Source organism: Phoxinus phoxinus (assembly GCF_949152265.1).
Source record: "Phoxinus phoxinus genome assembly, chromosome: 4".
Taxonomy (NCBI): domain Eukaryota; kingdom Metazoa; phylum Chordata; class Actinopteri; order Cypriniformes; family Leuciscidae; genus Phoxinus; species Phoxinus phoxinus.
Genome location: NC_136879.1, coordinates 15,502,919 through 15,527,957, shown reverse-complemented (window position 1 = coordinate 15,527,957; position 25,039 = coordinate 15,502,919). Strand labels below are relative to the sequence as shown.

At 38.6% G+C, this 25,039-nt stretch overlaps 1 protein-coding gene and 1 long non-coding RNA gene across 3 annotated transcripts in view; both read left to right on the top strand.

The window, feature by feature from the left end:
* The window catches only part of abcg1 (ATP-binding cassette, sub-family G (WHITE), member 1), a 30,396-nt gene extending 13,912 nt beyond the window's left edge, over window positions 1-16,484 (top strand). Inside the window, exons 3-15 of one of the 2 annotated variants that reach the window (XM_079609821.1) lie at window positions 613-730; window positions 1,837-1,969; window positions 3,028-3,078; window positions 3,828-3,973; window positions 7,963-8,086; window positions 8,186-8,300; window positions 9,264-9,412; window positions 9,551-9,652; window positions 10,622-10,790; window positions 10,941-11,041; window positions 11,619-11,777; window positions 11,925-12,043; window positions 13,585-16,484. In XM_079609821.1, the coding sequence (XP_079465947.1) occupies window positions 613-730; window positions 1,837-1,969; window positions 3,028-3,078; window positions 3,828-3,973; window positions 7,963-8,086; window positions 8,186-8,300; window positions 9,264-9,412; window positions 9,551-9,652; window positions 10,622-10,790; window positions 10,941-11,041; window positions 11,619-11,777; window positions 11,925-12,043; window positions 13,585-13,813 (1,715 nt within the window). In that variant the 3' untranslated portion in view covers window positions 13,814-16,484. Of the gene's footprint in view, window positions 1-612; window positions 731-1,836; window positions 1,970-3,027; window positions 3,079-3,827; window positions 3,974-7,962; window positions 8,301-9,263; window positions 9,413-9,550; window positions 9,653-10,621; window positions 10,791-10,940; window positions 11,042-11,618; window positions 11,778-11,924; window positions 12,044-13,584 lie in introns of both variants that reach the window. The other variant, XM_079609820.1, reaches the window with a different exon arrangement.
* A 7,210-nt stretch (window positions 16,485-23,694) lies between these two features.
* LOC306997547 lies at window positions 23,695-24,223 on the top strand. Its single transcript, XR_013797379.1, has 3 exons — window positions 23,695-23,792; window positions 23,878-24,017; window positions 24,095-24,223. It is a non-coding gene; the product is annotated as an uncharacterized lncRNA (long non-coding RNA).
* Window positions 24,224-25,039: the final 816 nt, after the last annotated feature.

The following is a 25,039-nucleotide window of genomic DNA, read 5'->3' as shown; positions in this document are numbered from 1 at the left end:
AACAAATGCTTGTTTTCTAGTAATTTTGCGTGCTTGTTTCAAAACATTTGGACTCTTTATTTATTAACTTAATGGGACATGTCGCTCTTGTAGTCTAATGCAACCAAAAATTGTAATGAACTAATAAAATTCATACACTTTAAGTAAGTAAACGTTCAAATGCTCTTTGGGGCTATAGTGTCAAGAACCTACAGAGCAATGTTGCTTACAAATCTGCACACAAAGCAGCGTAATATGGTGAAGAATGCATTATACACCCTGACAAAAGAAAATGAATAGGTATTGTAGAAAGGTTATAGCATCAGCCCATTATTCTTTTAAAGTTATAGACAAAAAGGTACACTGAGAGGAACAGGTCAGATCGAGATAAGAACAGGGTTTATCCATAGATACCAGCAAACATGTTCATTCACCTGGAAATGTTCAGAAACCCACAGTGAACAAACAAATATCCCTTTTCAAACTGACCATTATGTAAGCAGGAGAACTTGAATGGGATTTTGGCAGGGTCATCACATGATTGGGAGGAGCAGCTCAGGTTCTCATTGTGCTTATTGTCCGGACTGTGGAAGGTTTCTCACACGGCTCTTTCTCTGTTCCTCCTTGTCTCAGGTTACAAGACTCTCCTGAAAGGGATCTCTGGGAACTTCTCCAGCGGCGCTTTGGTGGCCATCATGGGACCCTCGGGAGCTGGGAAGTCTACGTTAATGAACATTCTAGCGGGTTATAGGTTAGTATGACCACATGAAGCTTCCAGCACTAACTCTTTTACATTTAGGCAAATTGGTAACCCGTTAAACATGATAGTATTGCCAATCATTTAAGACATTTCTTCTCATATAGAACCTTAAGTGTCTTGGAAAGCGCAGCTTTGTTTGAAGTGTTGACGTAATTTCCACTGAAACAGAAGCTAAGGCGGGACATATTGAATGGCTCCTCCCCCTTTTCAAATAGCCAATAGCGTTTAGTTAACCTCACAGACTACAGGTCATACTTGACAGCCCCATGGAAGCGAATCGGAGCGCTGATGATACACTGGATTCAATAGTAGAGGTGTGAATAAATTCTAGCCATTTCATTCTTAATTAAAGTACAGTTGGAAAACGGAATAAAACTGGAGCGTTTGAGCAACCGAATACACTTCTCCAACCCATATTGCTCCGCGACGTGTCAACGGTCGCTTTGGCCAGGTGGTGTTTATAGCATAGGGGGCGGAGCTTTATATTCTAGAGAGCATTTGATTGGACAGAAGATATGATGTCATAAAAATCCATGATACATTTTAGCGGAAGTGAGTTTTGAATGCTTAGTTTTGAACAATTTTGACATTGTTTTGGAACACACCAGCTTATTCATAACCTTAAGGCTAACACATTACTATAAGCTAAAAAACTTACATTTACTTACATTTAAAATTGATTATTTCTTTAAGAGTGCAAACCCCCAACCCTTAGTGGGGCATAAGCAGATTGTACAAACACGTATTTATACGATTTCGCCACCAATTCGCCGAAACCTAAAATCGTTACGAATTGCCATGAAAGTGTTGACACATCCAGCACAATCATTATACATTTGGGTTATTTTTTTTGTATCTTCCACTGGAAGCTGTTCATTACTTATTTAAATGTATTATTTTTGCAGATACTTTTATGCAAAGCAGTTTACAAATTAAGAATGCCTGAAGCAATTATGTCTCAGTGTTGATGCTAAAGCAATATGTCTGAGTGTTGATGCTGAATGAATACAGCAATTACTTGACATGTGGGGGAGACCATAAATGGTTGTTCTGTGTTGACGTTACAAAAGACAGTGAGGATGTGCTTCATCACACAGGGAAACGGGCATGAAGGGGGAGATCCTGATAAACGGGCAGCCCAGAGATCTGCGATCTTTCAGGAAAGTGTCCTGCTACATCATGCAGGACGACATGTTACTGCCACACCTCACCGTACAGGAAGCCATGATGGTACGTGTCTGCTGAGATCATCTCATTGAGCCGCATTAGTGCATGCTGGAATCCCCATTCAATTAAAAGTCTCAAGTATCTGGAGCTAAAGGTACTTGAGTAAAGATATAGTTGAAGTTTCCACATTTATTTATATAAAAATTCAAAAGTACAAAAAAAGTGTTATAAAAATGCTTCTAACTACAGACATTTTCAAAGTCATTCAGGAAAATGAATTAATCAAACAATGCAATTTGTCATGACTGTCCACTGAACCCAATGTCCTAACATATTTTCTGTAAAATTTACATTCATTGTCAGATATGATGACAAGTAAACTAATGGCTGCTCTGAAGGTCTGCCCTTGTCAAAAAGAAGTACACTTTAGCATACATTTTATTTCATTGGTATTTGTAAGTACAGTTTAGAATATATAATTTTAAGATTTGAAGTACACTATGAGTGCACATTTAGTACAGCACACTTCAGGGTAGATGAAATTGTAAAGAGTAAATATTGTTGCAAATAGCATTAAGTAAAAGCACAAGCATTTACTTTAAGTAGTACTCAAGTACAGTAAAAATTACGGTAACACTTTATTTTACAGTGTCCTTGTTACATATGTTACATGTACTTACCGTAGTAATAACAGTAAATTATGATGAACTAACCCTCATCCAAATCCGAATCCTACCCTAACCCTATAGTAAGTGCATGTAGTTCATTAATATTACTCAGTACTTACATGTATAATTACACTGTAACAATGACACCTTAAAATAAAGTGTAACCCAAATTACTCAAGTAATACATAAAATTAGTTTTACATTGCGTGTAGCTTTTGTTACTATTTGTTTAATATTTAGTTAAGAAAAGAACATTATTAAAAGCAAGCACATTACCTCATGGTAAATGTAACGTACACAAACTTAAAAATAAACATATAATTAGCTGTCACCGCTAGTTTCACAGGAATATGTCTCGTGTAATTGCTGTTGTTGTGTTGTTGAGTTGATGTAAATCCCTCTGTTATCGGCTAATGCTCATCATGATCTAAATCACTCACTCTGCCTTCTCAGGTATCAGCTAATCTCAAACTCCAGGAAAAGGATGAAGGCAGACGTGAAATGGTAAGCGAGAGCCGTGTGAAGTTTCTCACCCGGTTATGTACGTACGGACTAATCTTTATGCTAAAGGTCAGCCATGGGTGCCTTAAACGTGACCTGATTGGCTTATAATATTGTTGTTGCATGACCGACACGGATGCTGTTTCAGGAATGTGTCCTAACTGGTGAACTTACAGTTAACGTGTACACTACCGTTCAAAATGTTTTTTTTTTTGTTGTTTTTGGGAAAGAAATAAATACTTTTATTCAGTAAGGGTGCATTAAATTGAGCAAAAGTAACAGCAAAGACTTGTCACATTAGAATTCGGTTTAAAATAAATGGTATTTATCCTTCTATTCATCAAAGTATCATAAAAAAATATATCACAGTTTGCACAAAAATAATAAGCAGCAAAAATAATAAGTTGTTCAACATTCAACTTTGATAATGATCAGAAATGTTTCTTGAGCAGCAAATCAGCATAGATTTCTGAAGGATCATGTGACACTGAAGACTGAGTTATGATGCTGAAAATTCAACCTTACATCACATTTAAAAAAATACTGAAATAAAAAAACTGTTATTTGTAATACAAATATTTCACAATATATCTATTTTACTGTATTTTGATCAAATAAATGAAAAAAAAAAAAAAAACATTAAAAATTCTTACCGACCACAAACTTTTGACCGGTAGTGTAGATGTGTAGGTGCATGTGCATGCATTGTCCTTATTCCAGTCCTTATTCCACATGACATGCTGTTGTTCTAGGTACGGGAAATCCTGACTGCACTCGGCTTGTTAGAATGTGCCAAGACGCGCACATCCAACCTGTCCGGAGGCCAGAGGAAGCGCTTGGCCATCGCCCTGGAGCTCGTCAACAACCCGCCCGTCATGTTTTTTGATGAGCCCACCAGGTGAGCCCCTCCATGTACACACATTACACTGTAAAAAAAATAAACAAATTAAATTTATGGTTAAAAAATTAAAAAGGCACCGTAAGTGCCTGAACTTTACCTTAAAAAGCACAGCAGGAACATTTTAGGTTTAACGAAACTGACCTTAAATTTTCATTAAAAAAAAACTATATATTTCATTAAAGGTGCAGTAAGCGATTTCTGAGAAACACTGTTGATATTTGAAAACCAACCCGAACAAACACACCCCTCCCTTCATTGCTCTGCCCCTAAAATGCATGAACACTCAATGCGAAAGTGGATGTCTCTTTATTATTGCTGAAATGAAGCAAAAATAATGCTGCAAAATAATGCAATGACACTCCAAACTGTCCTGTTACTATAGCTAACATTACAACAACAGCATATATTGTCTAACATATCTGTTACTCACGTCTGGAGCAGAAACAACACAACCTCTGCATTTTTTAAGGCCTTCCCGTTTAGGTCTCTCCAGCGCTGGAAAGCTTTTCTAATATTAATGCGGGCTCTAAAGCTCTTGTCTGATCTTAACCCCTTTTTTTCCCAGTGATATTCCTCTGACCTTTTCTCTTTTGTAATGTCTCTCAGCCATCTCTCTTTCTACAGTCTTTTTTCAAACTTCTCTCTCCTCCCCCATCACGAGTGACACGCCCCCAACTGCTGATTGGCTCACTTTCTCTCCTCCCCCATCACGAGTGGACACGCCCCCAACTGCTGATTGGCTACAAGTGTGTTGTGGTGCTCGATCTGATCCACTTACAACCGCCTTTCTCAGAAATCTCTTACTGCACATTTAACTGATATAATGTTACTATTCCATCTAAAGTAATAAAATCTGTTGTTTACCTGTATAATATACTGATAGCCACCATAATAATGCAGTTGGTAAAGGAGACACATGATGAACAAGCTGAAATAAATACACATAGAAGTGTCATGCACACACAACCACAAAAAACTATCATGATAACACACATGACTCTAAAATAATACAATAAACATTAATTTAACAAAATAAGATGTAACAGTACATCAATTATAACAAAAATTAACTGGAAAAGTACCTATTTAAATTAAAGGTGCTGTATTGAGTTTTTCTACTAAAATGAATCCATTTTTTATTACCTGTGTGTGAAGGGGTTGTAATCTCACAATAAAATGATCCACTTGGCTGGTTTTGCTATTACCTCTGAAAGCAAGTATTCCTATTTCTATGTGAAGTCTCCGGGTCGGATTTGCCGCGAAATCCAGTGACGTGACTGAGACCTGCATGCGCGCTCCCGAGCGTCTCGCCTCTCGTCTCGTCTACTGACTTTGCACTCAACAGCGACGACACTGCAACTTTATGACATGGAGTCTGCTAATACTAGGAAACGACTAGCACAACACAGACTCCAACACAAACTCCACATAATAATAAAAAACAAAAGAAAGCACACGCACGAGCACTCGCTTGTAAACGTATTGGTTGCAATCTGAAACATCACCGCTAGATGCTGCTGAAAACTCCATACAGCACCTTTAATATACCATCAAATGTAAAGTGTCAATCAGGGAATTGTGAGAATGTGCTTTTTCACTGTAAAGTATAAGAGGATTGATTGGTTTTACTTTCAAAATCTGCACATTTAACAGTATTTTACAGGAAAATTTAATGAAATGTCCCATTGGTTCTACAGATTTTCCACTGTATATAACAAGGCAACTTACCATTAACAGTCTTTTACCACTAAAATGACAAAAAAAACATGTTTTACAGTGATATATAATGCATGGCCATAAAGCGAAGTGACGTTCCTGAGCCAAATATATCTCTTGTTGAAAAGCTGTTACCCATGAGGTTTCTCTGTTATGTCCTTGTAATGCGCGAATGCAATTTCATTGCATATTCACTTACAGGCTTTGCCCAGATGGGACCGTTGAGACCTGGTCTCTACGGACTCTATTAAGCTTTCGTTTCTCTCCCGGGCTTTTACCCTCTAAGAACAAAAACGACTCTCTGATTCTCTGGAGAGCGCATACTAAAGTCAATTCGGCTTAAAACAATACTTTGTAAATCGCATTTATACGATTACCATGCTTATCCAAGGATAAACAGATTCTCCTTCATGGAAATCAAAACATGTGGCATCAGCTTCTATAGGTTGCATAAGACCAGGACCATTATCATTAATATAAGATGTCACAGAGCTGTGTTTGGTTAAGTGGACACTTTAATGGCTCAAAGGAATAATATTTCCCTGTGCATTAGATAAATATCCAATTAGCAAATTGCGTGTAGCATGTGCTATGATATTATTTGAATGCACTGCTATATCGACAGCTACTAAAGTATTATCCTGTCCTTTTAAAAAGGACACTTAATCTTCCACTTTATCCAGCGTCTAATATGGCTTTGATAGAGCGAGGTCAAGATTAGGATTTAATCTCACCTCTTTAACCTTGTCCAGCCCTCTGACTTGACACTTAAGTGATATCGCAAGGACACATTGTTATGTATTGCAGAAGTATGCTAAATTATCATATAGTAAATACAAAAATAATAAGTATCAGTGTTATTTTCGTATCATTAAATAGTTAAATAGGTATATGTCGTTTTTGTTATTATTATTTGTTGTTGTTGTTCTCGTTATTTTCAGTTGTACCGGTAGTTATTTTAGAAAATAAAGTTAGTTTTTGTGTTGAACACAAACGAAGATATTGTAAAGAATGTGGGTAACCAGACAGTTGATGGACCCCATTGACTTCCACAGTAGGGGGGAAAAAGGGGGGTCCATCAACTGTTTGGTTAACCATACTCTACAAAAAAATATTTTTTTGTGTTCAACGAAATAAAGAAAAGCATACAGGTTTGAAACAACTTGAGGGTGAGTAAATGATGACAGAATTTTTACTTTTAAGTGAACTATTCCTTTAAAGTGGACATAAGGCCTTGATATGAGAAAGCTTATTCTGCCCTAACAAAGGCTACATTTAGAGCAATTTTGTATCACGGCGCATGATATTAGCGGTATACTGCCGAAAGCCACATTTTGAGCAAACAGATCTTTAATAATTCATGTGCATCTGTAACCCCTCCACCTGGGTCCTAGCCCCGCTCTGTGTGGGCCTCAAACCCGGGTCTCCGGCGTGCTAACAAGGAGGCTGCAGCCTCCAGCGTCTGTCGCTAGAGCGCCTATTGATATTAGAGGAGTGAGGTTTACTCGCACAGTAACTACTAGCTGGCCTCCGTTACACTCACCCCCCTAAACCTCACTCCCACCCGGGTCACGGCACCAATATAACCCCTCCACCCGGGTCCTACTCGCCCCGCTCTGTGCGGGCCTCAAACCCGGGTCTCCGGCGTGCTAACAAGGAGGCTGCAGCCTCCAGCGTCTGTCGCTAGAGCGCCGATTGATATCAGAGGAGTGAGGTTTACTCGCACAGTGACTACTAGCTGGCCTCCGTTACACTCACCCCCCTTAACCTCACTCCCACCCGGGTCACGGCACCAATATAACCCCTCCACCCGGGTCCTACTCGCCCCGCTCTGTGCGGGCCTCAAACCCGGGTCTCCGGCGTGAGAGTCAGGCGTTCTAACAAGGAGGCTAAAGACTCGCACAGCGACTACTAGCTGGCCTCCGTTACACATCCATTTTGTTCATAGTAAAATGGCAGTGACACACAAAGGAAATATGTTATAGACAGTATAGATAAAACCGAAATTGTAATGCATGAGCACGCTAAAAAAACTTTTATAGCAATAGTTTCTCACGAGCATGGGATAAGTTTAATACTGTAATATAATACAATTCTATTAGAATGGAAAGTATTGATAAACTTGATAATTTCTTAGAAGAAAAAGGAGGAAAGGAAATCTGTACATAATAATCGTTACAGACTTGAACCTTGTCTGCATCGGAGCACCACAGCTTGTGAATGTGTGTGTGCTACTGCCGTTGTGACCGCTGTTTTCTCTCGGCCTTCAGTGGACTGGACAGCTCCTCCTGCTTCCAGGTGGTCTCGCTGATGAAGGCTCTCGCTCGGGGTGGACGGACAGTCATATGCACAATCCACCAGCCCAGCGCTAAAGTCTTCGAGCTCTTCGATAAGGTGATCACTGTTTTACACTCTGATTTGTGTTTGCGACGTTTTTTACTGCCTGTCACACCTCATTCTTGGTTCTTGGTGTGGTGTTTTTTTTTTCTCCAGCTGTATGTCCTCAGTCAAGGCCAGTGTATTTACCGAGGAAAAGTGTTAAGCTTAATCCCGCATCTCAGAGAACTGGGACTCAACTGTCCCACCTATCACAACCCTGCAGACTTCGGTAAGAAAACGACACCCTCAGTGTACAGAGGTCCAAAATGAGCAAACAAATAAATAAATAGCACAACTTTTTTTCGGGAATTGCTGGGCCCTTGCTTTCAGAAGTTACACGAGTGAATCAAATCTGACACAAAAAAAGCTCAGTGACTTGCGCATCTATTCATTTCAAATTTTACAAGTGAAAATTTACCGTCAGAAACTATTTTAATGAATTTAATAAAATGTTGGGGTTGGTATGATTTTTAAAAATGTTTTTGATGAAGTCTCCTGCTTATATAGTGAAGTATTATTAAAATTTGAAAGAATTTATAAAGATGAATTTTTAGCATCATTGTCACATGATCCTTCAGAAATCATTTTAATATGATGATTTGCCGCTCATTTCGAAAATTAATGCTGCCTAATGTTTTCATAGAAACTGATACATTTTTTCAGGATTCTTTGATGAATAGAAATTTCAAAAGAACAGCATTTATTTTTATATATATATATATATATATATATATATATATATATATATATATATATATATATATAATGAGGCATTTATATAGCGCTTTCATATGTACTACTGTACACCCAAAGTGCTTTACAATCATATATATATATATTGTAACAATGCAAAAATCTTTACTGTTACTTTTGAGTGCATCCTTGCTGAATAGAAGTATTAATTTCTATTTTTTCTAAAACAATATGATGATATTAAAGGTTTTTAATAGAAATAAGTAAATACTTCTATTCAGCAAGGATGTCTTTTATTATATATTATATAGTTTCATTTTTGTTACAGTTTTTTTTAAAGTTTTCCAGACAGATGCAAACTGGGTTTTTTGGACGCCATCTATATATGAATAAATAATATACTGAGCACAATCCAGAGAACGAAAATAATCTGCATCTGCATTCTCAATACATGACGCAGCTCAACCGAGTCTGAGAGTGTTTGTCGTCTTTTCTCCAGTAATGGAAGTGGCCTCTGGTGAATACGGTGACCAGACGGCTCGGCTGGTGACGGCTGTCCAGGAACGGAACTGTGAGAAAGACTACAAAAGTGAAATGAATGGTAATGGGGTCCATAACCCCTTCCTGTGGCACAGACCATCTGATGAGGTATGTACAGACACATGTGAAGCCTTTACGTAACATGATGCAGTGGGTGTTACGTCATATGAGAGACATGCATCTCTGTATTTTTTGGCTCAGATAATTTAGCACGAGAGATGTAATAATTGAACCTATTTTCTTTAGGACGCCTCGTCGTCGGAGGGTTGCCATAGTTTTTCTGCCAGCTGCTTGACGCAGTTTTGCATCCTTTTCAAGAGAACTTTTCTTAGCATCCTGAGAGACTCGGTAAGCTGCACCGCCACCTAGTGGGGACGTTTAGTGACACATACACAGCACAGCCAACATATGTCATGAAGAGCATCAGATGGAGAACCTGGTTTCACCAAGTGCAACATGTTCCTGGATCATTAACTGTAAACTTGTCCATCAAATCTGATTGGTTAATTGGAATATCAATCATCAGATTTGAGGGACACATTTATAACTAATGTCAAGTTTAGGCTTACAACCAGGGTTAGGTGCGTTTACATTAGTGTTATATAATGATGTGAATAAAAACTATCTTTAATCCCAATTACGTTTCAAGGTCATGTCTAACAACAGCTGGATTGCATTAGTCCAAATTGTGTCAGTCTGGGAAATTAAGTGTTTTCCATTTTATTATTATTATTATAATTATTATTATACTCTAAAAAATGCTGCGTAGTTTCAACCCATGTTTGGGTCAAACGCAATCATTGGTTTAAATGTTTTAATTAAGTTTTAAAACCAATGGTTGGGTTTGTAAATATAATTAATTTACTTTATTAAAATCTTGTATTAGTTAATGCACTGTAAACTAACATGAACAAACAATGAACAGCTGTATTTTTATTAACTAACATTAACAAATACAGTAACAAATGTAATGCGCATGATAAGTTCATGTTAATTAATGCATTAACTAATGTTAACTAATGAACCTTAATGTAAAGCGTGACCAAAATATGTATAAATGGAACACAAATCACCATTTCTTGTGTAAATAGCTCATATTGTGTCAATGATTACATAGGATTTTCATATTGAACGGTTATCATTTAGAACCTGAAATATTAGAATATACACTTGCAGTGGTTTGTCATCAGAATTGAATTATATTTTAATTCTACTTAATAAAATAGATGTATATCCTAAATAAATAAAAAAATCAAATCTGATTGTAAATTCAGAAGGATCATAAGCTTGATTTGAGAATGATTCTTCTCTGTTTAGGTGTTGACTCACTTGCGCATCATATCTCATCTTGGGATTGGGATTCTCATCGGTCTGTTGTACCTGGGCATCGGCAATGAGGCCAAGAAAGTCCTTAGCAACTCTGGCTTCCTGTTCTTCTCCATGTTGTTCCTCATGTTCGCAGCTTTGATGCCCACCGTTCTCACCTGTGAGTCTGTGCAATTTGTGTAAAAAGGTCCATTATATTCCTCACACAAGAAAGACTTTAATGCACATTTACTGTACTTTGCAACACTGAAAAAAACATGATATTTATATTCTATGGATGCTAATCCGTTCTTTCTGACTGTTGTTGTAGTTCCACTTGAGATGGGCGTCTTTTTGAGAGAACATCTAAATTACTGGTACAGTCTGAAGGCGTACTACTTGGCCAAAACAATGGCGGACGTCCCGTTTCAGGTAACAGGGAACAAATAAAACAGTTGAGAAGTAGCTTGCTCTTTTGAGATGATTCACATAGTGGATGAGAATACGGTTTAGATTGAGTACATACACATAACAGGATAAACGTGGAACAAAAAGGGGAATCACTAAGATGGTTATGGCATAAACATGTTATTGGAGCTTCAAGAGGATTTGCTTTTCAGGTCAAATCACTATTTGCACAATATGGACAAATCCCGCTGCAACATTACATAAGTGGGCTTTGCGTTTCCCCATCAGATATATTCCAGTGTTTCTACAATAATTTTACATTAACCTGACAAAATGGTTTTTTTTTTTTTGTATCCTAAAGAGATCCTATTGTGCTTTTTTTACATTTTCGTCTTTCTTAAGTGTGTATAATGTTGATATTTGAGCATGAAAAAGGTTTACAAAGTTGCAAAGCAAAGTCACTCCACGAGGAGATATTCTCTGTATCTATTTTCAAGGCCACTAAGCAATTTTGTAACATTGACTTGTGAACAAAAAAGTCAAATTGCTAGTTTTTTCTTTGAAAGGAGATACTTCAAAACACTTGCTTTCTGCCTCACAGGTGGTGTTCCCAGTGGCGTACTGCAGTATAGTGTACTGGATGACTTCTCAACCTTCAGATGCGGTCCGTTTCATTCTTTTCCTGGCTTTGGGGACACTCACGTCACTGGTTGCACAGTCGTTGGGACTACTGATAGGAGCAGCATCCACGTCATTACAAGTATACCTCTACTTCTTTCTTGTCCTGTAATGTTCTGTCATATACCTGATTTTATCAAAATAATTTGCCTCATTATCAATCAATCTTCAAAGCCATTTACAGAAAATGTACACTTTTGTCTGATGCAGTATTGTGTTTGCTTGACAGGTAGCAACTTTTGTTGGTCCCGTGACAGCCATCCCCGTGCTGCTATTTTCAGGCTTCTTTGTCAGTTTTGACACCATCCCAAAATACCTCCAATGGATGTCATACATTTCCTATGTCAGGTAAGGGAACCTCAGGAAATGCTCATTACAGCTTTCAGTTCAATGTTAAGATATGATAGATTCTGTATGTGCCAAATCATTCATCTGAATTATTTGAAATTTGGTACATGAACAGAAATTCTTACTTGAATTAGTTATACCTAAAGACGAAATGATTAACCAGCAATATCACAGTTTCACAGAGTTGGATGTGCCCTTGTGAAATAGATTTTAATAATGAAATAGACTTTATATTAAATGCTATTTACTGAACTTTTACTAGAGTGCTTTTTGACCCATCGTAGGACTTAAGTACATCTTTATATGTCATTTCATAATTTGAATCATTTTGAAATATGTTAAAGTGTACTGCCAAATGTATTGGCAAGGATTTATAGTAAAACATAGCATACTATTTCTATTGAAACTTGTATGATACTGTATGTATTTAAACATGACATACAAGTTTGTTATTGCACATTTGTAATGATAGCAGTTGCATTTTTACTATATATAAATATTTAACTTGTAATATCAAATAAGTTAAATGTTAACTACAGTTAAAATTACAATCAAGTACTTTACATATGTGTTAGTATGTCAATCAACACATCAACATAAGTGTGCTTCTTTAAAGCATGACAAAATATTACTAAAACAATGTTTAAAATGTAGGCTACTTTAAAGTAAAATTCTTAATTTGACACAAAAGTGTGCTTAAGTGTGTTAAGAAACAGTCATGATAGTGTACTCACTTTATTTCACTATGACCATTTTATTTCATTAATATCATATAATCTACAAGTAATAGTTTTTAATATACTTTTAAGATTTGAAGTACACTACAAGTGCACATTCAATACAATTAAGCACACTTCTTTTTTCACAAGGGTGTTCAACTCTTTTACATAACATTATAACATTGTTTCCTGCTCAAGATTATGTTTTACATCTCATTACAAAGATTAAATGTGCTACAAATATAATTTCATGTTGTCATAAGTACAGTAAGATGAAGTACACTCATCATAAAGAGGTTTATTATAGTGATTGTTTGATTGATATTTTATTTTAGGATTATTTAATACTACTTATTACCAATAAGTAAATAAATTATCATGATATTATCAATTCAAATTTTACTATGCAAATACAAAGAGATATGAAAGACTTGCAACTAGGGCTGCATAACGATTAATCGCAACTAATCGTTTGCAGAATAAACGATTAACGATTAATAAATTATACATGCATGTTTGTGTATTTATTTATACATAATTATTATACACAGTACACACACATATATGATGTAAACAAAAAACTTTTATTCTGCAAACGATTAGTTGCGATTAATCGTTATGCAGCCCTACATAGGCACAATGTAGTAGACTTAGTGTAGTGGATAGTGGTCAAAATACAAAATATTTGACAACAGAATGCTTCATTTGACCAATCAGAGACAAGTATTCCATAGAGCTGTACAATTAAACAAAATTGTATACCAAAAAACATTGGACATCTTAAGTGGTCCTTTTCTAAATCGGTTGTCCTCTGACTTTCAGATATGGTTTTGAAGGAGTCATTCTGTCCATATACGGGCTTGACCGCGAGGACCTGCACTGCGACAAAGACGAGACGTGCCACTTCCAGAAGTCAGAAGCCATTTTGAAGGAGCTGGATGTCGAGAATGCAAAGCTCTACTTGGACTTCATCGTGCTGGGCATCTTCTTTGTGTCGTTTCGTCTCATCGCCTACTTCATCCTCCGATACAAGATCAGCGCTGAGAGATAGACTCGTGCGAGACGTGATGGCGAGAGAACTGTCGAGACTTTCTTGCCCGGGGAGGGCTAGGCTGGAAAAAGCCCAAACAGAGAAGGGTTTGAACCATCGGCATGTTCGCCTACACTGGACAGAAACCCTGGGCTGAACCTGAAGTCACAGTATGTACTGTAAATGTCCAGCTTTTGCGTGCTTTTATAAGAAAACAAAGCGCTTAGAACGCAACCGTTTCAGGACTCAACCAAACATCTGCCAGATAGACAAAGAAACTTGGGCCGCACTGAAGACAATTCACAGGAGCAGACATCCAGCAGTCGCCTGAAAAAGTTATGGGCTAATTTGTGTGATCATATTGGAAAGCTGGAATCTTTTCTCTTGCCCTTGTGAAAAAAGAAGTGTGCTTAATTGTATTGAATGTGCACATGTAGTGTACTTCAAATCTTAAAAGTACATTTATTTTTAAAAAACTGTATTTGCAGATAATACAATATTGATGAAATAAAAGCCACTTAAGTGTAGTTACCAAGAGCACACTTTCATGACTGCTGCATAACTTAAGTTCGTTTAAAAGGGGCACTTTGTAATAATTTCATATTAAAGTGTACATTGTAAATCATGCTTTAATCATCTTTTGTCGTGCTTTACAGAACTACGCTTGTTTTCATGTTTCCACTTACATAGGCTACTAAGTCACATGTAAAGCACTTGATTGTGTTATTTGATATTACATTTAAAGTTAATATATTTTAAATGCACTAAATTGCAACTTCTTAATTACAAATATATTTATTTATACAGCATACACGTTTCAATAGAAATGCCCTAAAAGTATGTTTCTCGTTTACCATATGTTTGCCAGTACATCTGTCAGTTAACCATATTTCAAAGACGATATAGAAGCAATTATGAAATTACATATAAAAATTTACTTAAGTCCTACTTAAGTTCAGCTAATCACGGTTAAGCTAATAAATCATTTTAATTTAATTGCAATTAACATGCAATTAAGTGTCCGTAAACATTCAGTTTAGACTTAAGCAGGTCAACTCCTTTCAAACGAATGCTGAACTGCACTTTTTTTCACAAGGGTGTCCGTTTTTTTTCTTCTTTTTTTCTGTGCAATGATTGGATATAAAAGACAATCATTCGTTTCTGGTCTACCTGGCATTCCTTCTACTATTAAAAACCTCTCGCTCTGTTGGTAATGGCTGCCTACTGCTCTTGTAGAAGAATGATAACTTAGAAACTTGTGTAGGTCGTAACTGGGTTACAATCCTATCAGAGGAGGAACAAATCCAAAAGAGAAGTAAAGGCCCAAGATGACTGGATCTCATTAGAATGAAGAAAAGGATCAAATCCTAATAGCATGTCCATTCTGTGCCACTAGTGACACCAAACAGAACTGCAAAAGTAATGACTGTTTTTAAAAAGGTTTCTAAAACACTTCTGCTTCTGTCATTGGTCAAACAAATGGATAGTCCCACCTCCATCATGTTGTAAAAGCAACTGGCATAAAAGTACACAGCCTTGGGTAGTGCTTGCTTGATAATGTGTGATGTTTTCATTCCTGCTGACATTTCTGGGTCAGTGTTTCAAAAATAAAAAATCTGGGAAAGGAATTTATTTTAGCTTTGAATTAATTACATACATCACCTTTAAGGCTCCATACCATGTTTTTAAAAAAAACTGTCCAATATATATTTATGACTTTAGTCATTTTGAATTACTGAATTTTGAAATGAATTAGAAAATGAATTTTGGCATCTTTTGCAAAATGCTAGGCTTCACTTTGTCCACTGCATTGTATTTTTGTACATTTTTGGACTTCTTCACTAAGTTATCAATCCTAAAGTCGACAAACCCTAAAATGCTTCTCTTACATTCAGAAATGTATTTTAAGAAAGGTTTACAAGTTCACGTTTACTCTTCTAAATGCCTTTGATTTTCCTGAATTATAGGTTCGAAGGTTGTTTAAGGAATAATAGAGGATCTCACACACTTCCATGTGCCGTTTATTATCCAAACATGTTTTATTCACATTGAAGGGTCATTGTCATTGATTAATGTTATATTCTTTGTTGACATCTATTCGCAGATTTCATGCTTTCGGGTTACGGGACGATCAAAAGATGGTGTAATTGCTAAGTCATTGCAAAAGTGAAAATGTGACAAAAATGAAGAATGCTATTTATTATCTGTGTTCTTTGTGTTTTGCAGATGTTTAGTGACCTCCGAGCTATATGTCCCCATGCAGAGCATCATTCACTAAACATTGCAGGCACAATGAGAATGCTGAGCTTAACTCAAGTGTTATTACCATTAGAATCATACCAAACCTGATGTGGAAAATATCTTTTGAACCATCTTTGATTGCTGTATTACCTCTATTCTGTTGGAAGAGTATTTCTATTTGGAATGTAGGGCATATTTATGTTTTTTTATATGTTAATTGTATATTATGTTTCTTATTTAGCTTCCTTCTTTTAATCTTGCACTTACAGTATGAACCGTAGAATCAAAATGATAGGGATTATTAAATATATACATTCAATGGCTCTATTTTAAAAGTTATTTAATTTTCCATATCTGAAATGGTCTACTAGTTACAATATGTTTCTGTTGCACAAATCTAATGTATTAATAGTTACATATTAGATATGCTAATAAAGATTTATTGTTTTCAAACGGCTTGTTTTGTTTGTTTTTTAAATCTGAGTGTCTTATTTTTGATGGGTAAAAACATGACATAATATGTATAAAAGATAAGATTAATACGATTTAAAACGATAAAAATTGGCTCAAAGTGTAAGGACAATCAGTATAATATTAATCAAAAAATACTTTCTGGATACCTCTAACACATGCACAAGCATGTGGGAAAAGTGTCAGAATAGATGGGATGGATGCAGATGTTATCCAATAAGAAACGGTTCCAAACCTAGTGTCACAAATAAATATGTTAAGTTTCCCCAGGGTCCATCCAACCATCCATCCATCCATTCATCTTCCACTGCTTACAGCCTGAGACACTGATAATCTCCAGTATCTCTGTTTTTTCCTCCTCGATTATTAGCTCCATTTTCTCACTGCACTCTATGACATAATCCTGATGTATCAAATATAATACTCAACCAGAAAATATGAAATAATTGTGTTACTGTATTTCATGTCAGGCTTTATAGGGTTAATTACAGAATCATGAGACGTTTACAATATAATGATATCATATGATGATACGCATTGTGATATTAAAGATAAAAAATAAAGTGAAACCAAACTGAAGAATGACTTTACTGGTTTATTGACAGCCATACTAAACTAGGGCAGTCTGGAAAAGTGTGTTTTAGCATATTTCATAACATTTAGGACAATATAATTAGTTAAAATGCAACTAAGAAAGTCTGTTTCCACAACAGCCTGACAGTAGTTTATGCCACTGAACTATAATTCATAAAACTAATTATGTCCGAAGCCATGCAAGAACATGTATGCATTTGACACAGATGTTATCCAATTAACTAGCATTGCATTTATTAGTTCATCGGTTCAATGTTTGATGTTGGCCTGACATTTGAGCCCCACCTGCAAAACATTGTTAAGACTTTTATTTTATCTCAGAAATATTGCATGTTTATTGTCCATTCTGTTCTATATGCTTCTCTCATATTGGACATTGTAATGCACTCCTTGCTGGAGTTTCTAAATCCTTTCTAAACAAATTACAATATCTGTCAAATTGGGCAGCCAGAATCTTGCCTTGGACCTGGGTCATTGATCACATTACCCCTATTTTGGCGTCTTTGCACTGGCTTCCTTTCAGGTACTGTGTTGATTATAATATCTTTTAGCTGACATAAGGCATTGCGTGGTCTGGCTATACCTTCTGTTAACCCACAAGAAGAAAAGTGACTGTTACCTGTTTTACTCATCTGTTGGCATCTACCCCTTTTGTTAAAGCCTACTTAACTGTTTACCCACCTGCTTTCATTTTTGAGAATAAATACTCGCAACTGGGTCCTAACCTGAGTTGGTGTGTCGTCACACTCGCTCTCCAAATAAGTTTGCTGTGAAGTCACGGTGCAGAACTCCACCACACAAGAACACCCTTTGTGACAGAGGCGACTGGTATATATTGTGATGTTCCGTGCTCTAGTCATGACCGAAATCTTTGGACATACCATTTGAACACCATATAAATACTTCCGGTATTTCAGTCACCGGTTTTGACAATAGCGTTATGTAGCAAGAGTGATGTAAAAGACCATTTGAAATCCAATTTGAGCAGCCAGAGTGTCCTGACTGATACTCTGTAAAAATATGATTGGAATCCCTTTTCAAACCACCTCCAAATGCAGCTTCTATTGAGTAATCCAGAATTGTGATCCAAATACAGGCAAAGGGTCAAGCACAGGAAGGCAGTCCCCCCCCAAAAAAAGAGGCAGGGGACACAGGCAAAAATCAACATAAAACATAAAACCAGAATGCTCCGAGATGCAGAATAACACAAGGCAAGACTTCACAATGAAAGTACAGGCTTATATAGGGTGAGGTAATGAGCTAATGAGACAGCTGTTAACAATCATGGTTGATGGTGGAGTGCCCTCTGGTGGTATCAAGGGCACTCCAGCTGATGATCGTGACATAGCCCCCCTCCCATGGAGTGCCTTCTAGACTCTCCTAATGTGGTCAGAAAAGTTCAGGAGGGAGGCGGAGCAGAGGCGGGCCAAGGGGTGGGTTGGAGGGGTGGAGGGGTGGAGGGGAGGAGGAAAGACTGGAGACAGAAGAAGTTTAGGGGAACAGGGTGGATCAGGGTGGATCAGGCTGTGCAGGCGGCCGGGGTGGATCAGCCTTCGTGGCCCCTCCATAGGAGCCAGGTTTACAGCCTAGCTGTAAACGAACAAGTTAAACTGGTGGATCCACGGTGGATCTGGGTTTGGGACTCGGCTGCTGAATCTGTGCATGGCGAAGTACTCTGTTTCAAACTGCTCAGAGACTTGAAAGTTTGGTGATCCAAATGTAGCTTTTATTGAACAATCCATAATCATAATCCAAATACAGGCAAAGGGTCAAGTAGTGATGTGACATTTGAACCGAGGCGTCGGAGCTTGTCTCGAGAAAAAAGGGGCGTTCCAGATGAAGCTGCAATTCGAGGCTTGTGTTGTTAACGTGGAAATCACGTGACTGATGACAAACGAGGCCTCGGTTTGTGTGGACACGACATCGGTTCGGTCTGAGTGACGTTTCCGGATAAAGGGGGTTCGAAACTCACGCCACCTTGTGGGTGTTGTTAGGAGTAGTTGAATCAGTGTTAGTAGAGTCAGAGAGTCAGAGAGTCAGAGAGTCAGAGAGTCAGTGAGTCAGTGAGTCAGAGTTAGAGTTAGATAGTTGTGTCGTCGTCGTTATCGTGTCATATATTGTTATGATGATGAGGAAGGATGAACCCAATTGCAGACAGTAGTCAAGGCAACACGATTTATTATACAAATAACAGGGAAAACAAAGCCCACGAGGGGGCAAAACAAGATATGGAGAACAAGATATGACAATGGAGACTAACTAGACTGAGACAGGTAACTACAAGAAACAAATAACTAATACTGGTAATAGCGTAACAGGACAACAGCTCTTGACAAGATACTCAGACTGACATAGGTTTGACAAGGATTAACAATGAACCGACACAGGACAGCAAACACAAGGGGATTAAATAGGGAGACTAATGATAACAAAACAGGTGAGACAGGTAAAGCAATAATGACTAAACGAGGATAACATACAGGTGACACAGGTAAAGCAATAATGACAAAACGAGGATAACAAGGAGGGTGGGGCTAGAAGATGAGACAACACAAGCACATGGCCCAACAAGGCCATGTGTTTGCACATAAAACATGGGTCTGTCATGATCCTGCCTCAAGACTTAAGAAAGACAAGGACTAGATGGCAGAATCATGACAGAACCCCCACCTTAAGGAGCGGCTACCAGACGCTCCTCAAGGAGACATCAAACACGGGACATGACAGACTGAGACAAAGACACAAACCAACTAAACATGACAAACAACAATAAGGGCAGACACGAAAACACAACGACAGGGTTGGGGTGCAACAATAAAAATAACAAACACTGGAGGGGGGGCGGAGGAACAAGAGAGTTCATAGGGGAATGTCCAGGGTGGGTGGGTGGGACTGTGGTCTTGGGTTTACGGGGTGAGGGTTGAGGGCGAGGAATCCGGGCAGACTTGGAAGGGGACACATGAGGAACAGTCTTGGGGGAAACAGTTCGGGGCTGAGTGCAGACAGGGCTGACCGGGGAAACACAAGGCGACTTGATAGGAGTCTTGATAGGGACAACAGGGGGCGACGATACGGGACGAATCTTGATGGGGGAAACAGTAGGAGATGAAGCAGGACTCAAGACAGGGGATGTAGTAGGTGGCTGGGCAGTGGAGAGAGGCAATGCAGCAGCAGGCTGCAGAGCTGGAACGGGGTCATAGAATTCTGCAGACGAATCAGAACCAGCGCTCCTCACATCAGACTCGGAAGATGCGCTTCTCATGTCCGATTCAAGATTTGCGTTCACTACAACCGACTCAGGAACAGCGATCTCTGCAGCTCTAGGCACGGGGTCTGGGGACAAGACAGGCTTGACAGGGACTTCTAGGATTCTGACGAGACGTGACAAATAATCAGACAGGGTCTTGGCAGCAATGACGACCGGCATCTCCTGACTAGCTGAAACCGACTGTAACACTGCTTTAGCAGCAGAATCGGCCGCGGCTCTCTCTTCAGCTCTCACGACTGCAGACTCATGAGCAACCCTCTCTGCTGCCGGCACTGGAACAGCGTTGACTGAAGCGGGCTCTGGAACAGCGTTGACTGAAGCGGGCTCTGGAACAGCGTTGACTGAAGCGGGCTCTGGAACAGCGTTGACTGAAGCGGGCTCTGGAACAGCGTTGACTGAAGCGGGCTCTGGAACAGCGTTGACTGAAGCGGGCTCTGGAACAGCGTTGACTGAAGCGGGCTCTGGAACAGCGTTGACTGAAGCGGGCTCTGGAACAGCGTTGACTGAAGCGGGCTCTGGAACAGCGTTGACTGAAGCGGGCTCTGGAACAGCGTTGACTGAAGCGGGCTCTGGAACAGCGTTGACTGAAGCGGGCTCTGGAACAGCGTTGACTGAAGCGGGCTCTGGAGGAGACAGAGATGGAGGACAGAAAGCTCCCTTCTTCCTCTTTCTCCTTGGCCGCGGAGCAGAGACCAAAACCGGGCTTGTGACCAGTAGGGGAAGCTCAGCAGGGACCGTAACTGGTGCTGGGAGGAGAGACTCTGGCAGGGTTGACTCCGTCGCTGAAGACTCCGAAGCAGACTCCCACGAGATCCGTCTCCCTCGCTTGCCGCGGAGACTTACAGGGGCGGATGACGCTTTAGGAGTCGAAGTGGGGCACCCTTGTTCCTCCTGCGTAACAACGCCTAAGATGCGACTCTCCTGGATCACAGGCAGACGGTGGAGATCCCGAGGAAGAAGTCTGTGGATCCTCCTGGGAGAAATGATCCCAGAGTCGGGCATAATTCTTCAGGATCCACTCACCCTCGGGCGGGACCGGAAAGTTGACCCACTCTCTGTCGGTGGGAGACGACAACCAGCATTGTTCACGGAACTCCGATTGTCGCTGGGAGGACATACTGTCTGCTGGGTTCTTCTTTGGTCGGTTCATTCTGTTATGATGATGAGGAAGGATGAACCCAATTGCAGACAGTAGTCAAGGCAACACGATTTATTATACAAATAACAGGGAAAACAAAGCCCACGAGGGGGCAAAACAAGATATGGAGAACAAGATATGACAATGGAGACTAACTAGACTGAGACAGGTAACTACAAGAAACAAATAACTAATACTGGTAATAGCGTAACAGGACAACAGCTCTTGACAAGATACTCACAGACTGACATAGGTTTGACAAGGATTAACAATGAACCGACACAGGACAGCAAACACAAGGGGATTAAATAGGGAGACTAATGATAACAAAACAGGTGAGACAGGTAAAGCAATAATGACTAAACGAGGATAACATACAGGTGACACAGGTAAAGCAATAATGACAAAACAAGGATAACAAGGAGGGTGGGGCTAGAAGATGAGACAACACAAGCACATGGCCCAACAAGGCCATGTGTTTGCACATAAAACATGGGTCTGTCATGATCCTGCCTCAAGACTTAAGAAAGACAAGGACTAGATGGCAGAATCATGACATATATGTGTTAGGGCTGTATATTATTAGATTATATCAGGTTAGATTAGTTATAGTATATTGTTATTATTAATTATAGTAGGTATATTATAGTATTGTTATATTAATAGATACGATTATTTGGATTGCTTTAGTTTTTTGGATTTGGACTGGACTGCCTTTTGATTTGGATTGCCCTTTTGGATGTGTTAGCTTTTTGTGACCTCTTCCTTTTTCCTTGTAATGGAGCCAGCAAGAAAGAGGAAATCCTCCCCTGTCTGGGAGTTTTTTTAAAGGGCACCTATTATGACATTTAAAATGTTCCTAATGTTGTTTAGGGAGTCCCCAACAACAGTTTTACATGCATGCAATGACAAAAAACACTTTTGTTGTCGTATAATATGCATTTATTTTTACCTGATTTGCTCACCGACTCCCAAATGATTCGTTTAACGACTCATTTTCAAAACCCCTCCTTTGCGCGACGCTAATCTGCGGTGATTGGTCAGATGACCCAGCAGTGTTTACAGAGATAATACTTATTGTTTAACACGGAGTACAATGATGCTTTTATCAATTAAATTGTGTTATAATAATTATTATAGTCCACTGCTTTGTAGTTTGTAGTAAAAAACTAAAAATAAGATAAAGAATGTAATGTTATGTTAGCGAGCATAGCCCAGAGTTCATATAGTAAAAGCACAATCAGTGTTTGTTTGCGTTAGCCCGATGCATAAACATAACGTTTTAACAAAAATAAAAAAAATTAAATGTAGTTACGTTACTACGAGGTATTACTCTATTCTTTAAGACAACTCCGAAAACAACGACAAACACTTCACATAGGCTATCTCAATACAATTGTCATTGAAGACCTAGAAGCTAAACGGTGCTTAACGTTACACAACAAACAAAATAATTATTAAGCATGCTACATAAAACATAAAAGCAACAATTATTAATAACACTTACAGGTTGTGATACGGAGGAGGAAGCTGATGCAAATACACTTGGAACTGAACCTTCCTTCAATATCAGACGGCTCGCGAATCCAAGTTTGAGTGCATTTAAGTTGGTAAAGCAATCGTCTTCAAAATGGCGCGAACAAAGCACAAGGCTCGGACTATACTTCTGTGGTATAGTTATATGAATTGTAGCCACTTATTCTTCAAATGCTCCTCCTTGGGCAGATGAAAAAAGTTTGCTTTTGAGTCGCACTTCAGAACACAGCGGCTCGTCGCCATGATATTTTCCCTGGCCTTGGAGCGCAAGAAGTGGGCGTATCGTATTCAAATAACTTGACAAGTTGACGTCATCTAGTCAGAGAAAAAGCTTCGGTCTTCTAACGATTCATAAAAATGACTCAGAGTCGACTCTTACTTTTGAAAGACAATAACTTTATATACGGTGCACTTTCACATTTCAAACTTTGCAGGATGTTTTTGTTCACTTAGATCTATGTTACACACTACATGAAAGGTAAATTTCAAAATTCCATAATAGGTGCCCTTTAAATGGTTGGTCACAATAAGGTATGTGTATTATTATTGTTTTACTGTCTTGATATAATAATAATACTCACTATAAGGCTGTAAGGTATTATATTTCATGTCTATTTGTTTATGTTTCTAGGAGAAATGTTTGCTGTGCCTAAAGGAGATGCCATACAGCAATAACACCTCCTCCATGCTCAGGCATTATCGAGCACTGCACGAGCATGTACAGACTAATAACAATCCACACAGTAGTCAAAGTAATTAATAATAATAACAATAATAAACATTATCTAAATTATATTTTAGGTTCCTACAATACACCTACATTTTATTTGATTATAGATTCCAAAAAAGAAATGGTAAATGAGGCCCTGGTGTACATGGTCATCAAGGACTCCCAACCCTTTTCCATTGTGGATGAAGATGGATTTAAGGAGCTTCTGCATGTGTTGGATCCCACTTATGTTATCCCAACTCGAATGGTATGTGATTAATAAAGTGATTCATCATTATTTAAGAAGTCAAAAGTAAGATTATCTACATTTATTTTTATCCACAGGGTTTGAAGGCCATGTTTGAGCATAAATACAAGGAGGCTAAGGAGAAGGCCAGAGAGCAGTTGCAGAAAGTTGGGGCTATAAGCCTTACCTCTGACATGTGGACATCGTTAAACATGGATGCCTTCCTTGCAGTAACTTGCCATTTTATAGATGACAATGACAAGCTCTGCAATATTTTACCAGGTGTAGAGCATTTCCCTAAGACCCATACTGCTGAGAACTTGGATACTGGACATATCAAGCTCATGGAGGAGTGGGGCATAAAGGATAAAGTGAAGTGCCTGGTAACTGATGCTGCATGCAGCCAACATGATATCATGTTGCACATGCTCTAAACCTTATTGTGAGGAAATCTTTTGATGACATCAGTAGCTTCAATGAGAGAAAAGGGTGTCTGCCTCCAAAGTGATACCTTTGATGAAAATGCTTAATCGTGCTGTAATGAGTAAGCTAGAAGGCCTTAAGTCCAACTTAACAAGGCAGCTGGGTGACAGCCTTGGACGGAGGGTCAGGGAACACGCAGTTCATTTGGAATCAATAAGTGTGATGACCATACCCATGTTATTGGATCCCAGATTTAAAAAAAAACTGGGATTCTTGAGTCAAGGGAAACTGCAAGAAGCTATATCAAGATTAAAATCTGAATGTGTTACTGTGATCAGAAGTTCTGGTCTCCATGGTCAGCTGCCAGCCTCTTCAGAAGCTGTTCAATCTTCAAACAGTAAATAGTATATGTCTTTGTTGTGATTATTACTGTGAACCATTGTTAATTGAGTTTTTTCTTTGTACCTCTATTATTAGGTGACCTTTGGCATCTGCTGGATAGCACGGTGGATCACAGTAGAATGAGCTCAAGTGCAACAGCAGATGCTACTGTAGAAGTGGACCGATATTTATCCAAAATGAATCTCACAAGATCTGAGGATCCACTTGTATATTGGGCT